Raw genomic sequence first — 24,182 nt, 5'->3', positions numbered from 1 at the left:
TTTTTGCTTGTTTTAACCTCTCCATGAAGTACCCCCAGCCCTGCACATTTTGTATGTCTCCCTATATTTGACACACCCACTTCAGGACTTGCAGTCTCCACTAATGAGCTGATGAGCTGAATCAGGTGTTATAGATGAGGGAGACATACAAAATGTGTAGGGCTGGGAGTACTCCAGGACAGGTCTGAGAACCACTGCTATAGACAAACGGTTCAATACCTTTGGGTGATTTGGACCAGTGTGAGAGTTTTAGGCTGGTTCATAAATCAGTTTGTTCAGTAATTGTGTACCTATGTAATTTTATAACGCAGGTTTGAACATTGACTTTTTTTCTCTTTTTTTTTTTTGCATTGTATTCAGTTCTTTGCAGCAGAAGTGTGTAACTGTGGGGGGAAAACAAAATAATAAATATAAAAATATTTAATATATTTATATGTTTAAAATATAAAAAAATATATATTTTTGAGACTTGCTATCCAGACCAGTGGAAATGTATTTACATAGGAAATTAATGTCCCTAATGTTGGCCTAGATTGGCAGAATTTTTATGATGAATATGCACAGAGATAAGCACTGCATACTTAAGTGAAACATTCTGCTTTGCTTCAGTCTGCTAAGACTGTAGCACTCCTGTCCCACAGTCACTCGCAGGTGAGGGGAATTTAAGTAGTGACAGTTAGTGTTTTCCGAGGGTTTAGCTTCCTTGTCTTTTTAGCTATTCTATGAGGGCAGAACCAAGGTAAAGCTGTCACAGGCGGGCCGTTAATCTCCCATTCACACCTCTTATCACCATGACAGAGACAGAGATGTGATAGACTGCTCCACAAGCAAGGAAACCCTTTTGACAAAACTGCTAGTGCTGTTTATCCTTGTGCCCTGTTCTTCGTCAAAGTGCATCTCGACCAGAATGCACAAGCACATAATGGAGCTCAGCCTCTTACATTCCTGTTGGACTCGAGGGAATCTATCGACAGTTTCAGAAGGCACTGACTGACAGAAAAACAGAAATATTTGTTAGGAGATTTTTTTTTTTTTTTTTTTTTGAAGGCTTTGTAGGGCAAAGAACCTGAAACTGCAAAAATGTTAAAAGGATACAAGGCAGAAATGGATAGTAAGTTACACTGTATTTTGGGGGTTTTTTTGCCCTTTATTGGCAGGAAAGTAAATACGAGAGAGGGGGAATCTGATTCAGACATGATCCAGGCCAAACTCAATTCTGGTTCTCTGTGAGCCAAAAGCTCTTATTCATCACAAATAACTGCTCTTATAATTGAAAAAATGGGATACTATGAAATTAGGATCACTGTTCATTTATATGCTTGTTTTAGCTTGTTTATCATTTTTATGTCTTGATAAAGATATCTGTAAAAATTGAGTCAGTATTCAATAGTTGTGTTCAATATAGCCGCGTTTCCACCGAAATTACCCGGAACATTTGTACCAGGAACTTTTTTTCCCAGGAACTTTTTTCCCCCCAGACCTGTTGCTTTCTGCGTTTCCACCGCGGTGTAAAGTACCGGGAAGGCAAATAGACTGGTGACGTAGGTCTGCACGCGTTTCTCAATACAAAGTAACTTACCGCTGATTTAAAAAATAGAAAATAAATACACTGATTTTGGACGTGCATCATTGGTAGTTAGTTCTGACTTCGTGCATTCGACTGGGGAGTGTGATGTCAGCGAAGACGCGAATCCTGTAATTTTCCTCTCTGTATATTTACAATAAAACGAAATAGGATATCAAATACCACCGCCTCCTTTGGTTTTCATTTAAGCATAATAACAGCTGCAGAAATGTACTTAACGTTAGTTCAGGGATATGTGTATATGCAGCCATTACAATGAAACGAAATATTATATAAATTTGCCTTTTTTATTTTCATTTTAACATATAGATAAATTGAATACAGACCAAAGAAAACCCGTTAGATTTACCCGCAGCTAAATTATATTTTATGTTTAACCACTAAAGAGACATCATAGCCAGCGGCACATATCAGAAGGTCTAGCCGAAGTGAGGCTGCTCTCTGCGGATACATGAGGACTGAGCTCCCGCTGATCGAGTGGAGCTCATCGTCTCTGAGATCGGCTAAACACATTTTTAAATAAGGCGCTGTCTTTATAAATAAACAACAGATTTTAGTTTTAAACAACTACATTCTCGCCTGAAATACTTTTAAAATTACATTTCATGACACAATAACAGTAATATTTTGAAAATGTTGATCCGAATAAATGGTGGTTAAACTCAACCGATGCTGCGTGAAGTCAACCAATCAGCATGTTTAGTGCCAAAGTCCCGCCCCCGAAAGTTCCTGAACTTTGAAAAAGCACCACCTCGCCAGCAGGGACTTTCTGAGGGGCATTTTTTTTACCCGGAACTTTATTTAGTTCCTGGTTCCTGCGGTGGAAACACACCAAGTACCAGGCCAAAGTCCCTAGTTCCTGGGTAAAGTTCCTGCGGTGGAAACGCGGCATATGTTGTACACTACTGTTTAAAAACTTTGAGAAGTCTCCTGTGATCACTAAGACTGCATTTATTTAATCAAAAATACAGTAAAAACAGTATTATTGTAAAATACTATAATTTTAATTTTTTCAGTCATTACTCCCATCTTTATTGTTACACAGTGCATCAGAAATCATTCTAAAACACTGATTTGGTCCTCAAGAAAGATTTTTGTGTTTTTTATTGTATGTATTTATTTGTTTTATGTTGATGAATAGAAAGTTCTAAAGAACAACATTTATTAATTTAAAAGGAAGATACTTCTAGATGTTTTGTGTGAGATATTTTATATAAATGCAAAACCTTCAGAACAAATTTAGTTTCCTCACCAGTTAATTGAATGAAAAGAATAATGGCTGTGAATACAAGCCTACATACTATATATTATTAGATTTTTTTTTTTTTTTTTTCAGACATAAGTGCATTTTAGGTAATTAGCCTAAAGCTATTCTTTATAGAATTTTCTACTTCAAAAACATTTTATTGAGTTGTTAATTGATATCTTCGATATTTACAAATTTATTCCCCACTCTATGGTGGACCAAACCTGCAGAAATTAAAAATAAATGAATGAAATATATATATATATATATATATATAGAGAGAGAGAGAGAGAGAGAGAGAGAGAGAGAGATAAATAAATGTAATAAAAGGAAAATAAACAAGTGATGTGACAAAAAAAATAGTTATTAAAAATTACATTTTATCCTGAATTTATTTTTTAAATGACTTTTTTCTTAGGTATTTATTTAACATTTTATTTGTATTATTTTTAACTTTTATTTACTTATACTTTCATTAATTTTTATATGTAACTTATTTATTTATTTATTTGTATTTATTCATGCATTTATTTATTACATCTTTTTCCATACATATAATATATTCCTACATGTATTTATTTCCAGATTTATTTATTCATTTATTTCTTTTTACTTTTCCGTGTGCAACATGGAAATGAGGGAGGCTGTCCTTATGGATCGCTGATGAATCATTGGTTGAGAGCTCACAAAGAAGTATCCGATTTGTGAGTGTGTTGTGCCCATGTTTTAGTCTACTGTTGTGCCAGATCAACTGGAGAGATCCAATATATTTTCACAGATTCACATTATTATTTCTAATTCTTTTATAGCGACTGAATTCAGTTACTTATTCTCATAGTTACATCATTAAGCCCAGAACCAACAACATCGTCTATGAGTTTGAATGATGCCTCTAGACACTCGGTGGAGGTTACTCAGGCTTGTCTTCAGTTTGTAATCACAGAGAAAAGACTCCCCAAAACACTGTGAGCATAAGGTTATCATAAAACCATTATCATAAAACCATTTGGAAATGTGATCCACTGGCATAAAGTTGGTTTTTCGCTAGGCGCTCGATGTTCGCAATCATATGTAAATATTACTGAATATATCTGACTCGTCAAAGAACACTTGGCTATTCTCTTAAAATGATTTTGGAACAAGAAACAATATACTAATGTATTTAACTTTAGAGATGGTCCCTGAATTTGCAAATACCGAGCTTCTATAATCAAGCCAACTTTATGCCAGTGAGTCACGTTTCCAAAAAGCATTGTGATTCTTAGCAGACCAAAGAGACCTTAAGTATAACTGGTTTACGATAAACTTGTGCTCACAATGTTTTTGGGAGTGAAGATCTTCTCTGTAATTAAAAAATGAACACACTCCGTAAAGGCGTCATCAGCTTAGACCACTGACGATGTTGATGGTTCCGGGCTTAATGATTAAAGTAACTGACAGTAATTGACTCTCTAATTGTCACTTTGTCCCACCCAAAGAACTGTATAAAAAAAAGAATGGTTGCTGAAACCACGCCCACCTATGTTGACAGTGGTGGCAATCCCCCTGTCACTCAAGTCTGTCAACATATTGTTTTCTGCTGTGAAGTTGGGCATTTTAACATATTGGGCCCTATCTTGCACCCAGCGCAATTGACTTTGTACACCGACGCATGAGTCATTCCTATTTTGCACCCGCGCAAAGCGCGCTTTTCCCTCCACAGAAGCACGTCGCTAAACTAGTGAATGAACTTGCGCTCCCTGGGCGGTTCAGCGCAAAAAAGGAGGCGTGTTCCGGTGCAAACAATCCCTGGTGCTATTTTGCTGTTCCATTAAACAATTGCGCCACTGACCAGAAAAAACCTAGTCTAAAGTCAGTGGCGCGTTGCGCGTTGTTCATTATGCTATTTTAGGGGCGCATGCTTGACCATAATGTATAGCGTGCACAACGCGCATACACTTTGCTCATGTAATCTACACAGATGCAACAGTTATTTTTGCAAATCATAAATTGTTACACTAAAAAAATATTAACACATGAGATGACGGAAATCATGACGCTATTTTGGGTGGGTTTCTCCCATCCCCATACAATACAACTTCTCTGTCTTTCGCTGCTCTTACAAGAACACCAGTCTCCTCGGCTGTGAATCGCTCCTGGCGTGCGCCTGGTAAATACGCCATAATAGCAATCCATAATGGAACTTGCGCACCTGCTTTTAAAGGGAATGTTGGATGACGCTCTGATTGGTTTATTTCACGTTACGCCCAAACCACACCTATGAATAATGAAGCTACTTCAGACCAACCCATTTTAGATTTGCGCCGGGCGCAATAGCCATTTATCCCGCCGGGAAAATAGCAACAGCGCCGAGACCCGCCCACAAAGTTACTTGCGCTTCGCGCTTTGACACTTGCCTTTCAGATCGTTTAAATAGGGCCCGATGAGTCTTATGGGATTGACTTTTTTTTGGAACCAGTTTCTATCGAGCAGGCAATAAATTGTAGTTTTAGTAAATTCCATGTTGGTTTCATGAGAGAAACCGGAAGGTTGCTTCTTGGTCCCACCTTTGTTTTACTTGACAGAATCCATGTGCCTTTTGGTAACACCAATTTTCATTAGTAATTTAATTCACAAGATTAACAGGACTAAGTGAGCACTTTCACTTTTGCACAACACTTTATTACTGGTTTAATGCAATTAATGTTGTATGTTTGTTTACTCAGTCACACAGTAACATCTTGCTTGTTATTCATAATGAGGTCACAACTCCAATCAGCAATCTCGAACTGGCGCTCCAATCTCTCTGGCTACGAAACATGCTTGGCAATGAGCATGACTGGGATGAGACATCAAACAAGCTAGACGGCTGAGGCAGGACACCCATAGTGGTTCATTCAAGCAGTTTTTCTACCAAAACTGAAAAATAAATTAATAAATGAAAATTTTGTTTATTAAAAAGCCAAAGACATTTAAGCAAACAAAATGTATATTTTACACTTACGGAAATGTTGCACTGAGTCATTTTTGTGTTGATGCTAATAATCAGGTTGGAAATTAACTACCAAAATTAAATAACACCAAGATGAATAAAAATGCCCCAAAACTGAATATTGACTGTTTATAACCCAAGCTGGAGGGATAGTTTCTAGCACCCTTGTGGCCCTTCACAGGATAAGCGATTTGGAAAATGCATGAATTGTGCAAGCTGTTCTCAAATAGCAGCACAAAGACAATTGTGATATGATTTATACAACAGTTCAATAAACAACAAGTTAATATTAAGTGACTTACATTTTAGTATTGTCTGTGTTTGCTCTTTCGATAATGAAATGAATTGATTATCAGGGCTTATTAGTTACTTTTGTTAATTTCTGATTCTAACTAATATGCAAACTAATTCATATTTTAGCACCAATTGTTTTATTTTTTTTATCTATAAGCACCCTTTGCTACTGTACTACAGCTCCATCAAGCACATAACGAAGAAATAACTTTGATAATATGTATAAAGCGTTTTATATATATGTTAAGTAAAAATTGATAGCCTGAATGCACTGTAAGTCGCTTTGGATAAAAGCGTCTGCTAAATGCATAAATTGAATTGAATTGAATTGAATTGAATTGAATTTAATTTAATTTCAGACCCATATTAAGAAAAATATTACTTATTCACAGGCTCAAAAATTATGCAGTACCTTTAAGGTACAGGTACCAGTTTCAGTAAAAACTGAAGAACAACTCTACTGTTTATTTTTGACACCAGGGACAGAGGTTGAGAAGACTGTTGTAGGCTAGAGTACATAAATTAGCTCAAACAAAACTTGTGTATGCTGGTGGGGTACGACAATCTTAACCGCACACGGACACTGGCCTTTACAACTTGTATAAATGCATCGATAGGCCAAAATGCAATGGACTGCAAAGCGGCGGTGCAAACGACTTCTCTACTGTGGCCTATTAAGGAGCAAAAGCCCAACATAGCATAAAACACCCACTTTGTAAAGGCGCTTGTAGTATGGTGATCCTGAACGTCCGGTATTCCCAAGCCTCTGCTTGATTTAAAAAACAAATTGCTGTTTCAGCTTTTCCCCCTCTCAGCCTATTTCTCCAGTCTCTTGGTGGATTTAATATCTCCCCCAAAGGATTGTTTGGAAGGAAGGCTAACCTTGGTGCTAGCTTTGAGAAAAGTTCCCAGGGCAGTCCATTAGCGTGTTGTGAATGGTGTAAACCCAGTACAGCCAAGCTAAACGTTCAAATGGCTCTAGAGAGGTCCTGCTAGTTCTTCCTCTTACACATTAATAAAAAGTTGCCTTCACTCCAAGGAGCTTTTAAAAAAGTTGCTCTCTATTGTTCCGCTTTTTAAATCAATAAATCATATGCTTGGCTTGTGAGAGTTTCTTGAATATTTAATAGAAATGGCTTGTTTCCTTTTATCTGCTGGCTCTCGCAAGAGAGATCAAGAAATCATCGCTAACCATTGATTCTGCATTGTTTCCTTTTATCGGTCTGATCTGAAGCATGACAAGTCTGAGTTGAAAGCATTGTGCAACAGGTTCAATTTGTTCTGACCTAATAGCATGACCTCATTTTCAATGCTTTTATGAAATTGGAAGCATTCCCATTGAAAAAGACTTCAGTGATATCACATGTGTCCTTAAAAGGCCTACCTAATCTGAATGTGACTCAAACTGGCTGCTATTCGCTTTATGTTTGGTGCTAATTAATTAGATTTTTGATTAGAAAGCATAAAGCTTTATCCTCATTGCAGCCTTGTCTGGCCACTTGGGCAGGAAAGGTCATGAAAATGTGTATAGACTTTGTGATAAGAATAATTTTGGTCCCCCAGAAATGGTTTGGTATTTATTTCAGAGATGTAATTGGAACCAAAACAGAATATACAGTCCTGCAAGTGAATATTGTCTTTAGTATTAAGTAACTATTTTGATAAATACTTTTATTAAGCAAATGACAGCAAGTGATAGTTGAGCAAAAGTGAATTTTAATAAAAACAGTGAACACTTAAATTAAATTAAATTAAATTAAATTAATGCATTTAGCAGATGCTTTTATCCAAAGTTAATCTTATTATCTTACAGTTAATTCAGACTAACATTTTTTTACTTAACACATCTATTAAATTAAGTGACACTGAAGTAATAGCTGTTGAAAATTAAACTTTGTCATTGCCAGAATAAATTAAATTTTGAAATGTATTAAAAAAATAACCCCTGTATGTATTTTGAATAAAATTAATCAAATCAAATGAATGCACATCGTGCTGTGCATGGTCATTCTTATTTAATTTACAGAATTTTTCTCTTTTTTAATTTTTTTTTTTTTTCTTGTGGCAGTCAGAACACATGTGACTCTGGACCATAAAAACAGTCTTAAGTATCAATTTTCCGAAATATAGGATATGACAATATTTGGCTTAGATACAAATATTTGAATATCTGGAATCTGAGGGTGCAAAAAAATCTAAATATTGAGAAAATTAAGTTCTTACCAATGCATATTACAAATCAAAAAATAAGTTTTCATATATTAATGGTAGGAAATTTAGAAAATATCTTCATGGAACATGGCCTTTACTTAAAGGTACAGGTTGTAGGTCCTACCACGAGAGGGCGCACTACCAAAACAATAACAATCGAGTGGTTTGATGATGCTAAGAAAGAGCATGGAATGATGGGATTTGTTGTCTTTTAACCCAAACGCTGACGGCCATCAATCAGACGGAAAGATAAATCATGGATTTAACGAATGAAAAGACGCGATCAGACTATGGATCAGAAGCGTCCTCGCACGGGTCTAAAGACACGATGCATCTCCTCTTGTCCCAAAATCTTCTTGGGTCGTTTTGTTGGCCCGTACGCTTGCGTTTACGGGAGCTGTCCTTGTCGACAGAACCAGCGGCAGACGGTAAACGGTAATTATGTTCCATAGATAAGTAACACAATCCACCATAAAACGTACAAGAAGAAGTAAATAAGGAACTGCTTGAAGCAAGCTAGTGGTTTGCTGGACACCAGACACTACTTCCGCATTTGTCCACGACACTGTTGTCGTGGTTTCTACGTCAGTAAAGGCGGTAACAAAGGGTAACTAACGCCATTGACAGGCGACTGCACTGCCCCGTGTCACTGTTTAGAATGGGAATTTTCTCATAATTTACAAGTAGTTGAAAACATTAGAGATATTGTTAGTAATCAGCTGAACAACATATATAAAACTAGCTTAGTGGTTTTTGGATATTTTACTGCAAATATCTTACAAATTGTGCCTTTAATATCCTAATGATTTTTGGTCCATACAATGTATTTTTGGCTATTGCTACAAATATACCAGTAAAACCTAAGATTGATTTTGTGGTCCAGGGTCACATATTGAATCCCAGCTAGTTTTTAATTCTTGCTTTGCAAATAATTTTGTATGCAGTAAAAGTTGAATCCATTTTTAATGAAACTGGTCATGGAAAACTTTACAATGGAAGTAGCAAGTCATCGTGGTGGCACCTATTGGTTGTTTGGCAAAAAAAGATACAAAAATGATACATACAAATCTAATCAAATCTAAACAATGGACAACAAATCTGTCAAAATGTACCAAGAGTTGGACTGTGTGAGTTTTTGTCTGCTGAGTAAGTAAAACTGTCATATTTGGAGGTCAGTGGTAATGGTGTAAATGTGCGGCCACTGAAGCTGAGGTATGAGTTCTCAGGCGCTGTGATATCGATGACCCCTGTCAAACTCAAGGCTACATCTATAGCTCTGTTCTCTCTGGGGAAGTGTCAGCAGGTAACAATCTATTGACATGACCGCTTTAGCTCCAGGGTATAGATATCCCATCGATACTGAGGTCTATCGTCTGATTGTGCTCTGTCAAAAACAATAGTAAACACCTGTTGAACATTCAGAATGAACTGCACTGCTGTTGTGATGGCCTGCGCTCGTCCTCATAAACCATGCTTCATTAGAGCCATTTTATGGGAATATTCAGTGCAACCTGAATCACATCATTAAAAAAGCCATAACAATATTAATGTGTCATTTCACAGTGTTCTACAATTAACATATAGTTTCATTAGCTCACTACATAGTTTATTTATTTGTTTATTTATTTGGGTCCCCATTAGCTTCCACAATGTGGTTGCTAGTCTTCCTGGGGCCCATAAATGTGCTGAAACGTATGTACAGTTAAAAATACACAAATATAACATACATATAACTTACATATAACATAACCACATGTATACATTTATCCACATATACACATTCACACACATACAACATTTGAAAATGTCAGTACCTATAACAGTCACAAATTAACTGGTGTAATGCTATTAATAAAAATCTGTGTGATGGATGTGTTTAAAGCATATAATGAATACTGTTATTTAAATAATTAGCCAATCATAAATAATTTACTGAGGTTTTTAGTGAAAAATTATGGAAAACTTACAATATATCACTGAAATATTACAATGTGTATGTACTGTATGTATGTATGTGTGTATGTATGTGTACCAAATGTTAAGTTATACAACTGGTTAAGTGGTTGATTTGTCATTGTATTTTTCTATATAAATCAAAATTAGGAGCACTTCTCCAGATTGGTGTGAGAAAACAAACATATAACCACAGACAATAAATAAGACTACATAAGACTACATAAGACTACGAACTGTGACTGAGCCATAATATTGCACACTGAGCAATCTGAGTAAAGCAGTCTGATCATTGATAGTCCTGCAAATTGACCTCTACATTGATATGAAACAGTAAGTTTATACAAAAAATACAAACTGAAATGGAATAAATGGCAGTCGTGATTAGTGAGCATGTATAGTATTGCACCTTAACATGCCACATTTAGGCCCAATCCCAATTCTATTTTATACCCCTTCCCCTTCCCCTTCCCCTTCCCCTCCACCTACCCCTTCCCCTTGTACCCTTAAAATGGAGTGTCAAGGATTTGGACACCACTACCATGACGTCACACGTCATCAGCGTTCGTCGTCTAGCACTTACAATACACACATATACTGGTGTGCTGGTGTGCATTAGAGCCTTTAATTATCGTTCTGTATTAATGAGCTGCTTACTAACAAACACACATATCGGAAATTGTGCAGCTCACACATAGAGGAGAAAATAAACTTGTCAACACTGCCCCACGACTATTATTAAATACAGTTTAAATACTGAATCGCTACATTATATTTTCCAGCGACGAGAGGATACAGTTGCTGTTTTTAAGTAAACTCACTCTAAAAAGATACACGCAACCTCCATTTCTCTTTCTCTCTCTCTCTCTCTCTCTCTCGTTAATATGAACTCACAATTGAATGTAACATAAAACAAATTATTACTTTTCACTAAAATCTTTATTTATGCCAAAAAAGCTTACATTAATGTGTCTTTTTTGTTCACTGTAGCAGCCAAGTTGCGGAGATAATTCATACCCCTTCGTTTGAAGTGTGGTCACGAAAAATCTTCGTTTGAAGGGCTATCTGGACCTTCCCCTTACCCCTACCCCTCCAACCAAAAGAGAATCGAGTCACCCCTAGGGGAAGGGCTTAGGAGTAGAATTGGGCCTTAGAGCATTTGTTAAAGTCCTGATATATAAAGTGTACAGATGATCATATCGCACATTCTGTATATTGTATATGCACAGCAGTACAAACAGAAAAAATGCAATGCATTAAGAGACTACAGGGCTGCTTGAAAGTTTGTGAACCATTTTGAATTTTCTATATTTCTGCATAAATATAACCCAAAACATCATCAGATTTTCTGAAAGTAAGTCCTGAAAGTAGACAGAGGAACCCAATCAAACAAATTACACAAAAAAATATTTTGTTTGTAATTTATGTATTGAGAAAAATTATCCAGTGTTAGATATCTCTGTGTTGCAAAATTTTTGCTATTAGTATCTGGTGTGAGCCCCTTTTGCAACAATAACTGCAGGTAATGTTTCTTGTAACTGCTGATTAGTCATGCTTGTAGGATTTTTTGCCCATTTCTCAGTATAAGAACTGCTGCAACTCTGTGATGTTGGTGGGTTTCCTCCTATGTAAAGCTTGCTTCAGGTCCTTTCACCACAGTTCAATTGGATCAAGGTCCAGACTTTGACTTAGCCATTCCAAAATATTAAATTTGTTCTTTTTTTAACCATTCTTTGGTAAAAACAACTTATATGCTTGGGCCCAAGCCCTTGATCCTCAGTTCTCGGACAGATGTCCTGCAATGCACACATATGTAACAGTAGGTAATTTTTTCTCAATAAATAAACGACGAAGAAATTTTTTTATTTGTTTAATTGGGTTCTCTTTGTTTACTTTCAGGACTTGTTAGAAAACTTGTTAGCAAGCAGCACTATATAGTTGAATAATGTGGACAAAAATAGTATTTTCACATTGCCCTTTGCCTTAGTGCATTAGTGAGTTTAAAGTCCTGACAGTACCTGGAAGAAACTGTCCCATAAGCAAGTAGACCTTGTTCTAAAGGATCTCCAACACCTGCCTAAGGGCAGGAGATTAAACAAGTTTCCTGAGTGCGATGTGTCCATGTTGATGTGTTGTCCATTGAGAGATAGTGGGAGGGAGCAATGCTTTCCAGGGAGGGAAGTGAACAGCCAGCAATTTTTTGGACCGTGTTGATTTTCTTTTGGAGAGTTCTCGTCTGCTGTGGTGCAACTGGACGGCCACACTGGAATGCAGTACACTAGAATGCTTTTGATGGTGGAGCAGTAAAAGGACACCAGCAGCTTACACTCTAAGTTGTTTCTCCTGAGAGCTCTGAGGAAGTGTTGTGCCTTTTTGATTGTTGCTGAGGTGTTAGCAGACCAAGAGAGGTCATCAAATGTGAAGGAAGAAAATGTGATGTACTATCTCCTTAAGTCCAGAATGAGCGCATTTGTTTTTTGGAGGTGTTCCAAAACATGTTGTTATCAGACCACCACACATCTCGTTTCTCTGTGGACTGATTGATCATTTCCTGAAACAAGTTCAATCATTATAGTATCGCCGGCAAATTTGAGGGTGGTGTTGGTTGAATGTGTGAGAGTACAGTCAAAAGTGTACAAGAAGTAGAATAGTGGGCTCAATACACAGCCTTGTGGAGAGCCTGTGCTGAACGTGATGGTAGAGGAGAGGTAGTGGCAAAATCTGACAGTTTGTGACCAGTTAGTAGCTGCATTTCAATTGGAATTACGCTAATTAAAAATTTGCCCAAAGGAAAAACGTCAATTTTGCAAAAATGCGAATAGGTTTTTACACTTGCATGACGTGGTTTTTCATGCAAAAGTAATATTTCACAAAACTGCAACTACAATTTTCCGCATTTATAGGTCACCTGGCATATGTTAAAGTCACATGATAATTTTTTTATGTACTATAACTTCCAAGAACCACCTCATATGTGGCTGATCTCAAGTTTTAGAGGCTTTCCTCCCCATTAGTTCTTGGAAACCCCTTATTAAAGGGTTAGTTTACCCATTTATTAAAATTATGTCATTAATGACTCTCATGTCGTTCCAAACCCGTAAGTCCTCCATTCATCTTCAGAACACAGTTTAAGATATTTTAGATTTAGTCCGAGAGCTTTCTGTCCCTCCATTAAAAGTGTATGCACGGTATACTGTCCATGTCCAGAAAACTAATAAAAACATCATCAAAGTAGTCCATGTGACATCAGAGGGTCAGTTAGAATTTTTTGAAGCATCGACATACATTTTGGTCCAAAAATAGCAAAAACTATGACTTTATTCATCATTGTCTTCTCTTCCGTGTCTGTTGTGAGAGAGTTCAAAACACTGCAGTTTAGTGATATCCGGTTCGCGAACAAATCACTCGATGTAACCGGATCTTTTTGAACCAGTTCACCAAATCGAACTGAATCGTTTGAAACGGTTCGCATCTCCAATAAGCATTAATCCACAAATGACTTAAGCTGTTAACTTTTTTAATGTGGCTGACACTCCCTCTGAGTTAAAACAAACCAATATCCCGGAGTAATTCATTTACTCAAACAGTACACTGACTGAACTGCTGTGAAGAGAGAAATGAAGATGAACACCGAGCCGAGCCAGATAACGAACGAACGTTGACTCGTTTTGAATTTTTTGTTTTGTTTTGTTTTTTTGTTAATTGTGAGCCGAAATCATCATAATTAAAAGAACCAAAGACTTAAACTACTTTGGTCTGTGTACATTGAATTTATTTAATAACATTGCTCAATGCAGCAAATGCTTTATAGCCTGAATAAAAACTGCCTACACTTGCACCTGTTAATCTTTTTTTTTATATATATTGTATTAGGCATTTTTGCTTTTGTGCAGTAGATGAATAACAATTAATTTTTTTCAGATACTTTGTTTAAAGATATCTATTTTGCGGGAGTGCATTGAATCATTTTATTCTCCCGTAGCCGCACACACATGAGTGTCTATACCTGCCCGCACCCACACTCACCCATGTTCTGTGCCGCTGTCTGTTGAGTCGGGTTTCGTCGGAGAGCAGTGTGTGTGGCATATCCTTTTTACTATCTAGATTTTAACACACTGCATTCTTTCAGCAATGTAATGCGGCAGTAGCATATAGAGACCTTGAAAATTATAATGGATTTAATTACTCAAAATTGTTACTTTAAATTTTTTTATCAAATTACAGTAATGCGTTACTAAGTAATGCTTTACTGCCCAACACTACTAGTGAGTCACCTATGGATACATATCTATGATGAACCCCATCTGCTTGTTCTGCCAGTGGGTTCAGTGCATCCTTTGAAATGTCAAAAAGGTTCTTCCTAATCATGTAAGAAGATTAGTGAGTGATTAGCAAACTGATCCTAAAGAGTTTTGCAATGCCAAAAGACATACATCTCTTAGGTCTTCATATGAATGATGCTTACATATTCTCTGGATTGTTCCATTGTGCCTGCAGACACACTGAGATTTAGAGGCATTTTAGTGACAGTCGTGCATGAAAGAGTTTGATGACAGCTTGAGTGGCACAGTTGATGCACAAGACATGTCACATCAATTTCCTGAATATCTTCGTTTATGTCATGCCAATGTTTATATCCAATGGCTAATCAGTAATTATTTGAATGAACTTGTCACATGAGTGTGTAGTTATTAATAAAAATTGTCTTTTGCAGTAAAATGTCTGTGTTTTATAACTAAAGCAGTAATAGTGCATGTAATTTTCGGTTGTTTAGTCTGGCTTTTAACCTTGTTTTAGCTGTGCCTTTTAATACAACGTTCAACTTTATTGTTCGTATTTGCCATAAATTTGAATAAGTACAATCTTAGCTTATCAAGAGCTGAATCCTCTGCGGCTCACAACAGCTGACAGGCCAAGATCACAGTCTTTTCAAATTCATCAGCAATAATCAAGGCTTAAGGTCTTATGGTTTATTGTATTTACTACTTGTCAATAAGCAGTTTGTCAGGAATGGGAAGGGTGTTCATCTCCAAATCCTTGCCAGCTTAGTGAAATCATTCCAATAAAAGACCACGACTAGCATTTCTTGAATGAAAACTGTTCCAAAATAGTGCTCTTGGTGCAGACATTAATGAAAAGTGTTTGTGGTGGGTCTTAATCTGTTGCATTCGATAGGCTCAAAGATAGAACATCTGAAGATATTGCAAGATATTCTCACTTCTAGCTTTATTTGTTCCTTATAAATATTGTACCAAAACTTGTTGGTTGTTGTGATCACTTGATATGGGGGTTAGGGGCCTTAACTATGGGAATGGAAAAAGACAAGAACCAAACTGGGAGACACATGTCTGTTTCATTTATTTTTTAAATCACGATTACGTTTGAGTAAGTGCACTCATAGATTATGAATAGCAGTGTCCTACTGTAGATTGCAACAGCTGACAGGCCAAGATCACAATCTTTTTCAAATTCATCCGTAATATTCGAGGCTTAAGGTTTTATGGTGTATTATTGTCATTTGTTCCTCACAAGTACTGTCCTTAAACCTTAAGCTGGTTTTATGGTGACTTGGAAGGGAATTTTAGAGTTCTTTACTTTTGGAACAGAAGAAGAGAACCAAATTATGAGAGACACATGTTTATTACATTTATGATTCTGTTTTCTGTTGACTGAATTTTAATGAAGTTTTTATGAATAAGAGCTCTCCATAATGCTTTTCCCATATGATGTACAAATCATGTCTAATGAAAAACTATGATGACAATGTGTCGTTGGCATGTCCCTGTTGGGTAACATATTCCATCTAAAGCTTTCAAGTTGAAATAAAAATCCATGCTACCTATTTTATAATTAATATGCATTTAGATTTTATGTTGTAAATTACATGTTACATTTTATATAGTAAATTGCATTTTATAATTTAAAGTACATGGAATGTTTAAAAATGCAATTGTTACACAACAGGGTGCATAATTAACATTAAATCTTCTGCATAAATATGACCCAAAACAATCAGGTTTTCTAATAAAGTCCTGAATGTAAACGAAGAGAACCCAATTAAACAAATAAAATATTTAAACATAATTATTTAACATAATAAAATTGCCACTTCAGGACTAAATTATGCCATTTACCTTATACATATTAACTGAGATATAATGTTAATATACCAACCTACCTGTACTACTAAAATCTACTTTGCACCTTAAAATATGCATAAAATATGACCAAATGACCAAACCACATGTTTAATAAACATGTATTTAAATAAATGATAAGCAAATGCAATGCAGAAGATTTTACACAAGTAATTTTGTAAAGAAAATAATAATAATCCTTTAAAATGTTTTTAGACACCTCCCAGATATTAAGAATCTGTTCTGTGGACTGAAGATGCTACAGACTGTATTGTTTATGAAGGTGAAAGCAATGAAAGCACTTATAATCATTTATCAACGTACCCAGATGTCTTCTCAGTCAATACACTCATTAGAATTCTCAGTGGAATGGGTCTCTCTCTATAGTTTTTTTTTTTTTTTTTCATGCTCGTTAAACAGTCTTCTAAAGTACAATCAATGCAGTTATCAAAAATGATTGTTTTTTTGTTTCTGTGTGTGTATTTGAGGACAGGTATGAATACACTTGTTTATGTCAGGCATCTTATTTCACACTCTCATCCATGAGTTTTAAGCCAGTCAAATCACATTGCAATGCTAAATAACAGTATTCAACAGTATGAATTTTATGTAGTTTATAAAGTAGTTTATATATTTCTAAAATAATATAGTTTATCAATAGATAAAAACCATACATGTTCAAATGCTAAAATTGTCATTCTCACATTTTCACAGCTTCTGGAAATGAGGATATTTTTCTCTGCTGTGCCAAGAATCATAATTTTGCTTAGTTGCTATAATTAGCCACTTAAATATTTCATAATCTGAATGTGTGGCAATGTGCCTCACCATCCGAATTCACTGGATTCTGATTTATATCCTGTCAAATGCTTAATGACAAATCTCCTCATTCCCTTTCATTTAATTCTGCCATAAATGACTTTGCATCAGAGCAGTGCTACTGCATTAGCAATCAGCTCCCTGCTCAGTATCTCACGTTTTCTGTTATTAAGTCAATTTTCATCCACTCATCGCAAAAGCCACTTGGAGGACAGACAAGGGCAAGTGGCGCGAAGAGGAGAAAATACATTAGGCCTCATGATATTGAATGCTGAAATAATGGCAAAATATGGTCAACGGTTTAGAGTCAAAATATCTGAAAAGCCAATTTCCCTTTAAATATTTCCTTTCACCACATTCTCTTCAGTGAAAACAGAAGCCCATAGTGCTGTAATGAAGAGAATGCAATGGTAGTTACTATTTGTGATACGGCAAGGCCTGATGTGATGCTAGCGCCTGTTTCTTATGTAAATCACTTCATTTGCAACTGTTGCTTCTCATGCTAACTCAAGCCAGAGTTCATTCAATAGCCTCTGAATCACTCCGACTGACAGACTCGTTAGCATAGCCATGGATCAAAAGGTTTGGTGTGCGCTTCAGAGTTCCTGTAGTTATAAATTCCTGTTGCATGTATTTTTGGTGAATTAGTGGAGTCTTTATTTGACGTTAGAACAAATGTAAAAGACTGTGCACTTAATCGAATAAACAATCAAGATTATGATTACGACTGCAATGATTAACTAAACGTGAAACAATTGATTGCACTATTCCATTTAGGTCTGCCTAAATGAGTTTCCATCATACATTTCTAGTTATGTCTCTTTTTTTTTTTTTTTTTTTGCTTCAGTTGAGTGTTTTAAGCAACTGCAGGGGCGTCTGTTGTGCGTGGGGATGTAAATAAGAGGCATTTAAGTTTCTCTTTAGACCTGTCAATAACAATAAACACCTGATGAGATTTCAGCAGTCCGAAGCACAGATATAGATACGCAAATAAATGTTTTATATTTCACCTTATTTTGCAGTAGCAGCTTTAGTGATTATAACATAATGGGAGCATTGTAATGCTGTGAATCCATTCTATAAACAGTTTATACAAAATATTACAGTTTTGTTTTCCATGCTAAGAATGTTAAGTTGTTCAATGTACTGGTTTCTGTAGACGCATGTAACCGCAATATATAACCTGAGATCGCAAGGGGACACCCACCCCCCAAAAAAGTATATCAATGTTAATTGTACTCATTAAAATGAAATTATTACAGTATCAAATGAAACAATCAGCAGTTATAGATGATTGTTTTACCTCTACTTTAAATGCTAGAGCTGTTTATGAAGTTAACTCTCACATCAGTTTAACAGATTTGATTTTATCAATCAAAGAATTATGTATATTTTAGATTTTTGCAAATCAAACGTTGCATTCTCTTTAGCTGTCATATGGTGATTTACCTTTCAAATTGCATCATCCCAATCTTTGATCAACTGTCACATTTTGTATTCTTGCTGCCTCTTCTTCATTCAGTTTCCTCTCTGCGCATTTCCTTTGGGTACACTCGAATGCAATAATTCAAATGGAACAATTCCACTAGCACTTCTCCTGTCTCTTTATAGAGATGTTTCTGAGGTACAGCTCATTAATTACCACACTACCCTGTTCAATTTGTTCAGTAATTCAACCCAGGAAATGCAATGCCATTTAAGCATTTTCAGACTTGATCAGACTCTGAAATGAACAACAGCATCAAGATTGCAAATGTAGGTTGCACACACTTTCATAATGTGTGCACGTGGGTGGGGGGATTTCTTTTCTAATGCTTATTGTTGTCATTTTTAATTTTTTTATTTTTTTTTTTAAGGAAAAGCTTCATGGATTATTTCCTAGAGCAATTGCCCCACTAGACAGATTATTTCAAAAGAAATCTGCATGCTTGTGGGGAATTTCTTATTTTCCTTCCAGCATCTTACATTCCCATGTGGCAAAAAAAAATAAAAATAAAATAAATAAGTGTGGGATTACAGAGAAAAATGACAGTAATGGCGAGTTAAATTAAACTGTGAAACTCCAGGATTTCAAAGACGTATTACACATGACGATTCCATTATCTCTCATAAGGCTGTGGCTAAAAGGCTGCAGAAAGCCCCCAGGATTGTATCGAGCCACACTCATTGACCAACAGATGTGTATCCTGTTACTCAGTTCAGCAACAGCAGTCGACACTCCACTATAGCCAGAGGTCTATTAGTGGGGCTGGTAAGAGGGATCGGAGTGGATTTTTGGTGTCATGTTGTAGTCCCATATGTGCCTTCTTTTTGACACCGTGCAGAACCTAAGTACCGTATTTTTTGGACTATAAGTCGCACCTGAGTATAAGTCGCATCAGTCCAAAAATACGTCATGATGAGGAAAAAAACATATATAAGTCGCACTGGACTATAAGTCGCATTTATTTAGAACCAAGAGAAAACATTACCGTCTACAGCCGCGAGAGGGCGCTCTATGCTGCTCAGTGTAGACTACAGTAGCACTGAGCAGCATTAGAGCGCTCTCTCGCGGCTGTAGACGGTAATGTTTTCTATTGGTTCATGTCTCTTAGCTCATTTCTCTTGGTTCATGTCAAATTAATTTTGATAAATAAGTCGCACCTGATTATAAGTCGCAGGACCAGCCAAACTATGAAAAAAAGTGTGACTTATAGTCCGGAAAATGCGGTAGTGATGGCCATGATATATTTGAATCTGTGACCTCTAATATTATCTATCCCTATGGGTACTGCAAGCACATAATATGATGATGTTATTGAAATATATACATTAGACTGCCTGTGTCTAGAGAAAAAAAAAAGTAGTTGAGAGGAGCTCTTTGGTGTTCAATGTGTTTGTAATGGATTGCCTTTCGGAGGCATTAGCTAATCCCTTTAAGAGGTATTCATATCTGTTTCCACAGGCCATAACCACACCAAAATGTGTTCAAACCTCTGATCTTGAGTGAAACCTAATCTTCTGGCTTTTATAATCTGAGTCTTTCTGGTGGAGCATGATGATGAATGTCATCACAGAAAGTGGCACACGATAAGTCATATTCTGGCTCAGGAATGCACTGATCAGAAATGTTAATTATATTTGGCTGCTCTTTGTGTAGACTTTTCTTTTGTCATAGTAGTAGCTTAGCTTGGCACAGAGCATCGTCCCAGCTTCGCTGAGCTCCCGAGAACTCTCTGGGCAATTGGAATGTAGACAATCCACCACCTTCAACCCCCACCCCCCATCTCAATTGAAATGTGTCTTGCAGAGGCTGCTGGACGAGGAAAGGAAGCGAGCTAATTCATCAATGGTCTTCCTACTAATCCCCGACTCTTTGCCTGAAGGCGCTCAAGCTGTGCATCCCTCCCCCAAACCCAGCCCCCCTAACAAATACACTCTCCCTCACACAGACACATTCAGAGTCTGCCTCAACACCTCCAGTGGGAGAAGATGAATGTAATAGGGTAGTTTGTAGTCTGCCACGGTGATGCCCTGGGAGGAGTGCTTTTGCACTGGCTGTAAATGAGAGCTAAAGAGTTTATTACAGTTTGAGGTGAGGTGTGGTGAGACAGGGCGGTGTCTAGGCTTTGTCTCGGGCTGTGAGAGGAGAACGGGATCTGCTAGGAGGAGTCACACTCATATAGGAACTGCGGAGAATACATTGAGTGAGTGAATGTTAGTGTGGACTAACTCCGATCATGCAGCAGGGCAGGAGGTGCTTTCGGAGCCTCCCAACAGGCACAAGTGATCAGTCTCTCTCAGATCTTTGAGCAAGCTCTGGATACAGTTGGATTACTACTGAGAGGATACTACTCATGTGCTTTCAAGTTTGGAGACTTTGAGCAGGTTTCCAAAGCTTGAACTGAGCTTGATCTGCAGCTATCAAAATTTTCTGTGGTTTGGCTTTAGCTGCATGGATACTTTTTGTGTGTGTGTACCTATGAAGTAATTCAAGTTGTGAAGTACCCTGTTTAAATGCAAAGCATTTGTGGAATATGGGACATTTTGTTGTTCAAGTGGATTTGCCATGGATTCTCTGTACACTTCGACTTGTCATTATGATAAGTATGTTTTACTGTTTTAACTGATTTGTGAGGGCAAGTTCTATAGTTGAATAGAGTGCATGTGTGCCCTCAAAAACATAAGGCAGTCTCGTTTTATACCGTAACTCTACCATACAAGTTTGGGGGGTTTTATAGCTTTGAAAGATTTATACTTTTATTCTTATAATAGTCAACTTTGCTTTAAATGTTACAGTTCAAGTGTCCATTTCTCTCCAGTACAGGGAGATTATGATCGGTGCATTGAAGTTTCTCAACAATCGATTGGGCATCTAGTCTTAGGTAGTTAATCTTAGAAGCCCAAGAAATAGAGATCAATGATGTCTTCTGTGTACAATATGTTATCGGACAAACCCTTGCATTCAAGTCAATATTTCCGCTCACTTCAATTGTGAATTTCTGTTAAAAATGACCAGCACTGTCCTCTCTTTGAAGGCACTGTATTCACTGTATGAATTTGTTGCTCATTATTTGAATTTATACAGATCCATCTTATCTGAAACCTCACACTCTTGCATGCCATTAATCAGTGTCTATTGTCAGAGCCAACTTATCTCAGAAGGCATGAAAAGGAGAACAAGCATTCACTTTCTTGCACATTAGAGAATATTTAACCGCTTGAATTTTTTTTTATGCAGAAATAAGTTGTAATAAAGCCAGCACATTGATGCCTGTAATTTTCTAGTAGTTGTATTAATTTATTTATTTTATCAAGAGCCATTTGCAGGGCTGTAACTCAAGGGTCTTTCCTTGTAAAGCTGTATAAAGTTCCCACTTAAGTGCCAACTTAAGGGTTCTGTGCAGGGTTCCTTGAACCTTAGAGTTCTTGAATTCTTGAATCTGCTCTACTGATCTTAAACCGATGTGCTAGCTGTTCCAATTCTTGGCTAATACTGTGGTAGCACTTTATTTTACAGTCCTGTTCCTCATGTACATACAATGTACTTATTATAGTAATTACAATAACTATGTAATAACTAGGTACTAACCCTGAACCTACCCCTAAATCTAACCCTACCCCATGTAGTTACCTTGTATTACCAGAACTTTCTTAGATAAATACACTGTAAGTACACTATAAGTACATGTTAGTACACGTACTGTAAAATAAAGTACAACCAATACTGTCTTTTGTCAGTGCATATATAACTGTATTTTTTCTTGCTTTCTTGTCTTTGCAGTTGCTGGTAAAGTTTCTCCTACCAGTTCAGATGCCCTCTTCACTGTCCCGGTTCCTAGTACCACCTCCAGCCCACCAGAGGTTTACCTCCCTGCCAACTTTAAGCTCTCCAACACACAGTTGGCCTTCTTTCTCCAAGAGAACAGAGTTCAACCATATAACAGCCAACATGGACACCCTCTTCAGCGTTCAGAAAGCTTTGTGGTCTTCCAGACTAAGGAGCTTCCTGCAATCAACATCTCACTTGGACCTTTCACCCAAGACCAGACGTTGTCCAAGGACCTACTGCAGCCGTCAAGTCCTTTGGACATTCCTGGAAGACTGACAGTCAACTGGAAGGTCCGGGCTTTTATTGTACAATCGAGAGTTTTTGCTAGTAACCCACTGGTTCGGGTTCTGTTCTATATTGCAGGACGGGATTGGGATGACTTCCAGTTTCAGGACAAGCTTCCATGTGTGAGACTGCATGCTTTTAGAGATGTTCGGGAAATCAAAACATCCTGCAGACTTCAAGGGAATCTAGCGCAGTGCTTGGCCCAACTGGATCTCCCTTCCACTTGGTTTAATGTTAATGTAGCGCCTTTGGGTCGCAGAAAGTCCTCAGGGACAGATGGGCTTGAGTTGAGTGGAGAGACCCTTCAAGTGGAGCTTTACTATACCCTCCATGATCCAGACAGCAATGATGAATGTGGGGATAGCTACCCACGCAGAGGAGGGGCATCCAGAGGGGAGAACTCATCCCAACAACCCCTTCTCCGTATTGGGAGCATCAGTTTGTACCAGCCCAGCCAGGAACAACTGGTGGTAGACAAGCAGCTCGACAAGAACCTCTTTCTGAGGCTACCAGAGAGGCCATTGAAACCAGGAGAGACCCTCAACATCTACCTGCTCCTGGTCCCAAATTCTACTGTGGAGCAGTTTACACTCAAGTTAGTTATTTTCTTATTTCTTATTTACGTATGCATGGGGTGTCCTAGCAGGGCTAATATGTAATAATAAGCAAATTCTTCTTATTAAGTATAAGTTATTGCATAGCTATTGCATATGCACTGCCATTAATGCATAGCAGTACATATGCACCATGTCACAATTTATTCTTGTGTCATTCATTGTCTTTATTTGAGAGTTGGGAAAGAGACGGGGCACAAGAGGATCTAACTAAATCTCTAGTGGAGTGCCAGGCTTTAGGAAATTGTGAGAAGGATTCTGCTTTTCAAAGTAAAGACATAAAGGGTATTAATTGACATCTGTTCAAATTAAATTTATCATGAGCTTGACCCAGTTCTTGTCGAATTAGGGCCATGGGGATATGAGGCATATTTCTCATCTGGCCTGTGTGTTTTATTTTATTTCTCATCGTCAACCAAATAAGAGGGTTATGGTTCTTGTGTAGTAAATGTATTCTTTAAATCTTTGAAAGAGGAGGATTTTTTTTTTTTTTATGAGATAAATGGGAGGGGAGGTAGGATATTAGCTGCTCTTCGAGGCATGTAGAAGGAACACTTAATAAACAGAGTCTTTCTAATTGTAATGGAAACTCACAGACTTCAATTTAGAAATTCACCATAAATTAATTAGGCTTCGATAACTAATTAACCCGAACAGAAGCAGGCAGAACTGTAGTGTAGCCTTAGCAAGTATAGTTCATTAAGTTTTATCTGACATAGTCTGAACTTTAGTGTGTGTGTCTACAGAGTAGACCCA

General features: G+C 37.1%; 1 protein-coding gene across 2 annotated transcripts in view; it reads left to right on the top strand.

Annotated features, from left to right (window-relative positions):
- Nucleotides 1–24,182, top strand: part of LOC113049761 (transmembrane protein 132E) — a 293,725-nt gene that overhangs the window by 187,820 nt on the left and 81,723 nt on the right. The window contains exons 1-2 of one of the 2 annotated variants that reach the window (XM_026212376.1): nucleotides 20,909–21,302; nucleotides 22,480–23,407. In XM_026212376.1, coding sequence (XP_026068161.1) covers nucleotides 21,233–21,302; nucleotides 22,480–23,407 — 998 coding nt within the window. In that variant the 5' untranslated portion in view covers nucleotides 20,909–21,232. Of the gene's footprint in view, nucleotides 1–20,908; nucleotides 21,303–22,479; nucleotides 23,408–24,182 lie in introns of those variants that run through there. The other variant, XM_026212377.1, reaches the window with a different exon arrangement.

Source organism: Carassius auratus, chromosome 30 (assembly GCF_003368295.1).
Source record: "Carassius auratus strain Wakin chromosome 30, ASM336829v1, whole genome shotgun sequence".
Classification (NCBI taxonomy): domain Eukaryota; kingdom Metazoa; phylum Chordata; class Actinopteri; order Cypriniformes; family Cyprinidae; genus Carassius; species Carassius auratus.
This window is presented reverse-complemented; position numbering and strand designations above follow the sequence as displayed.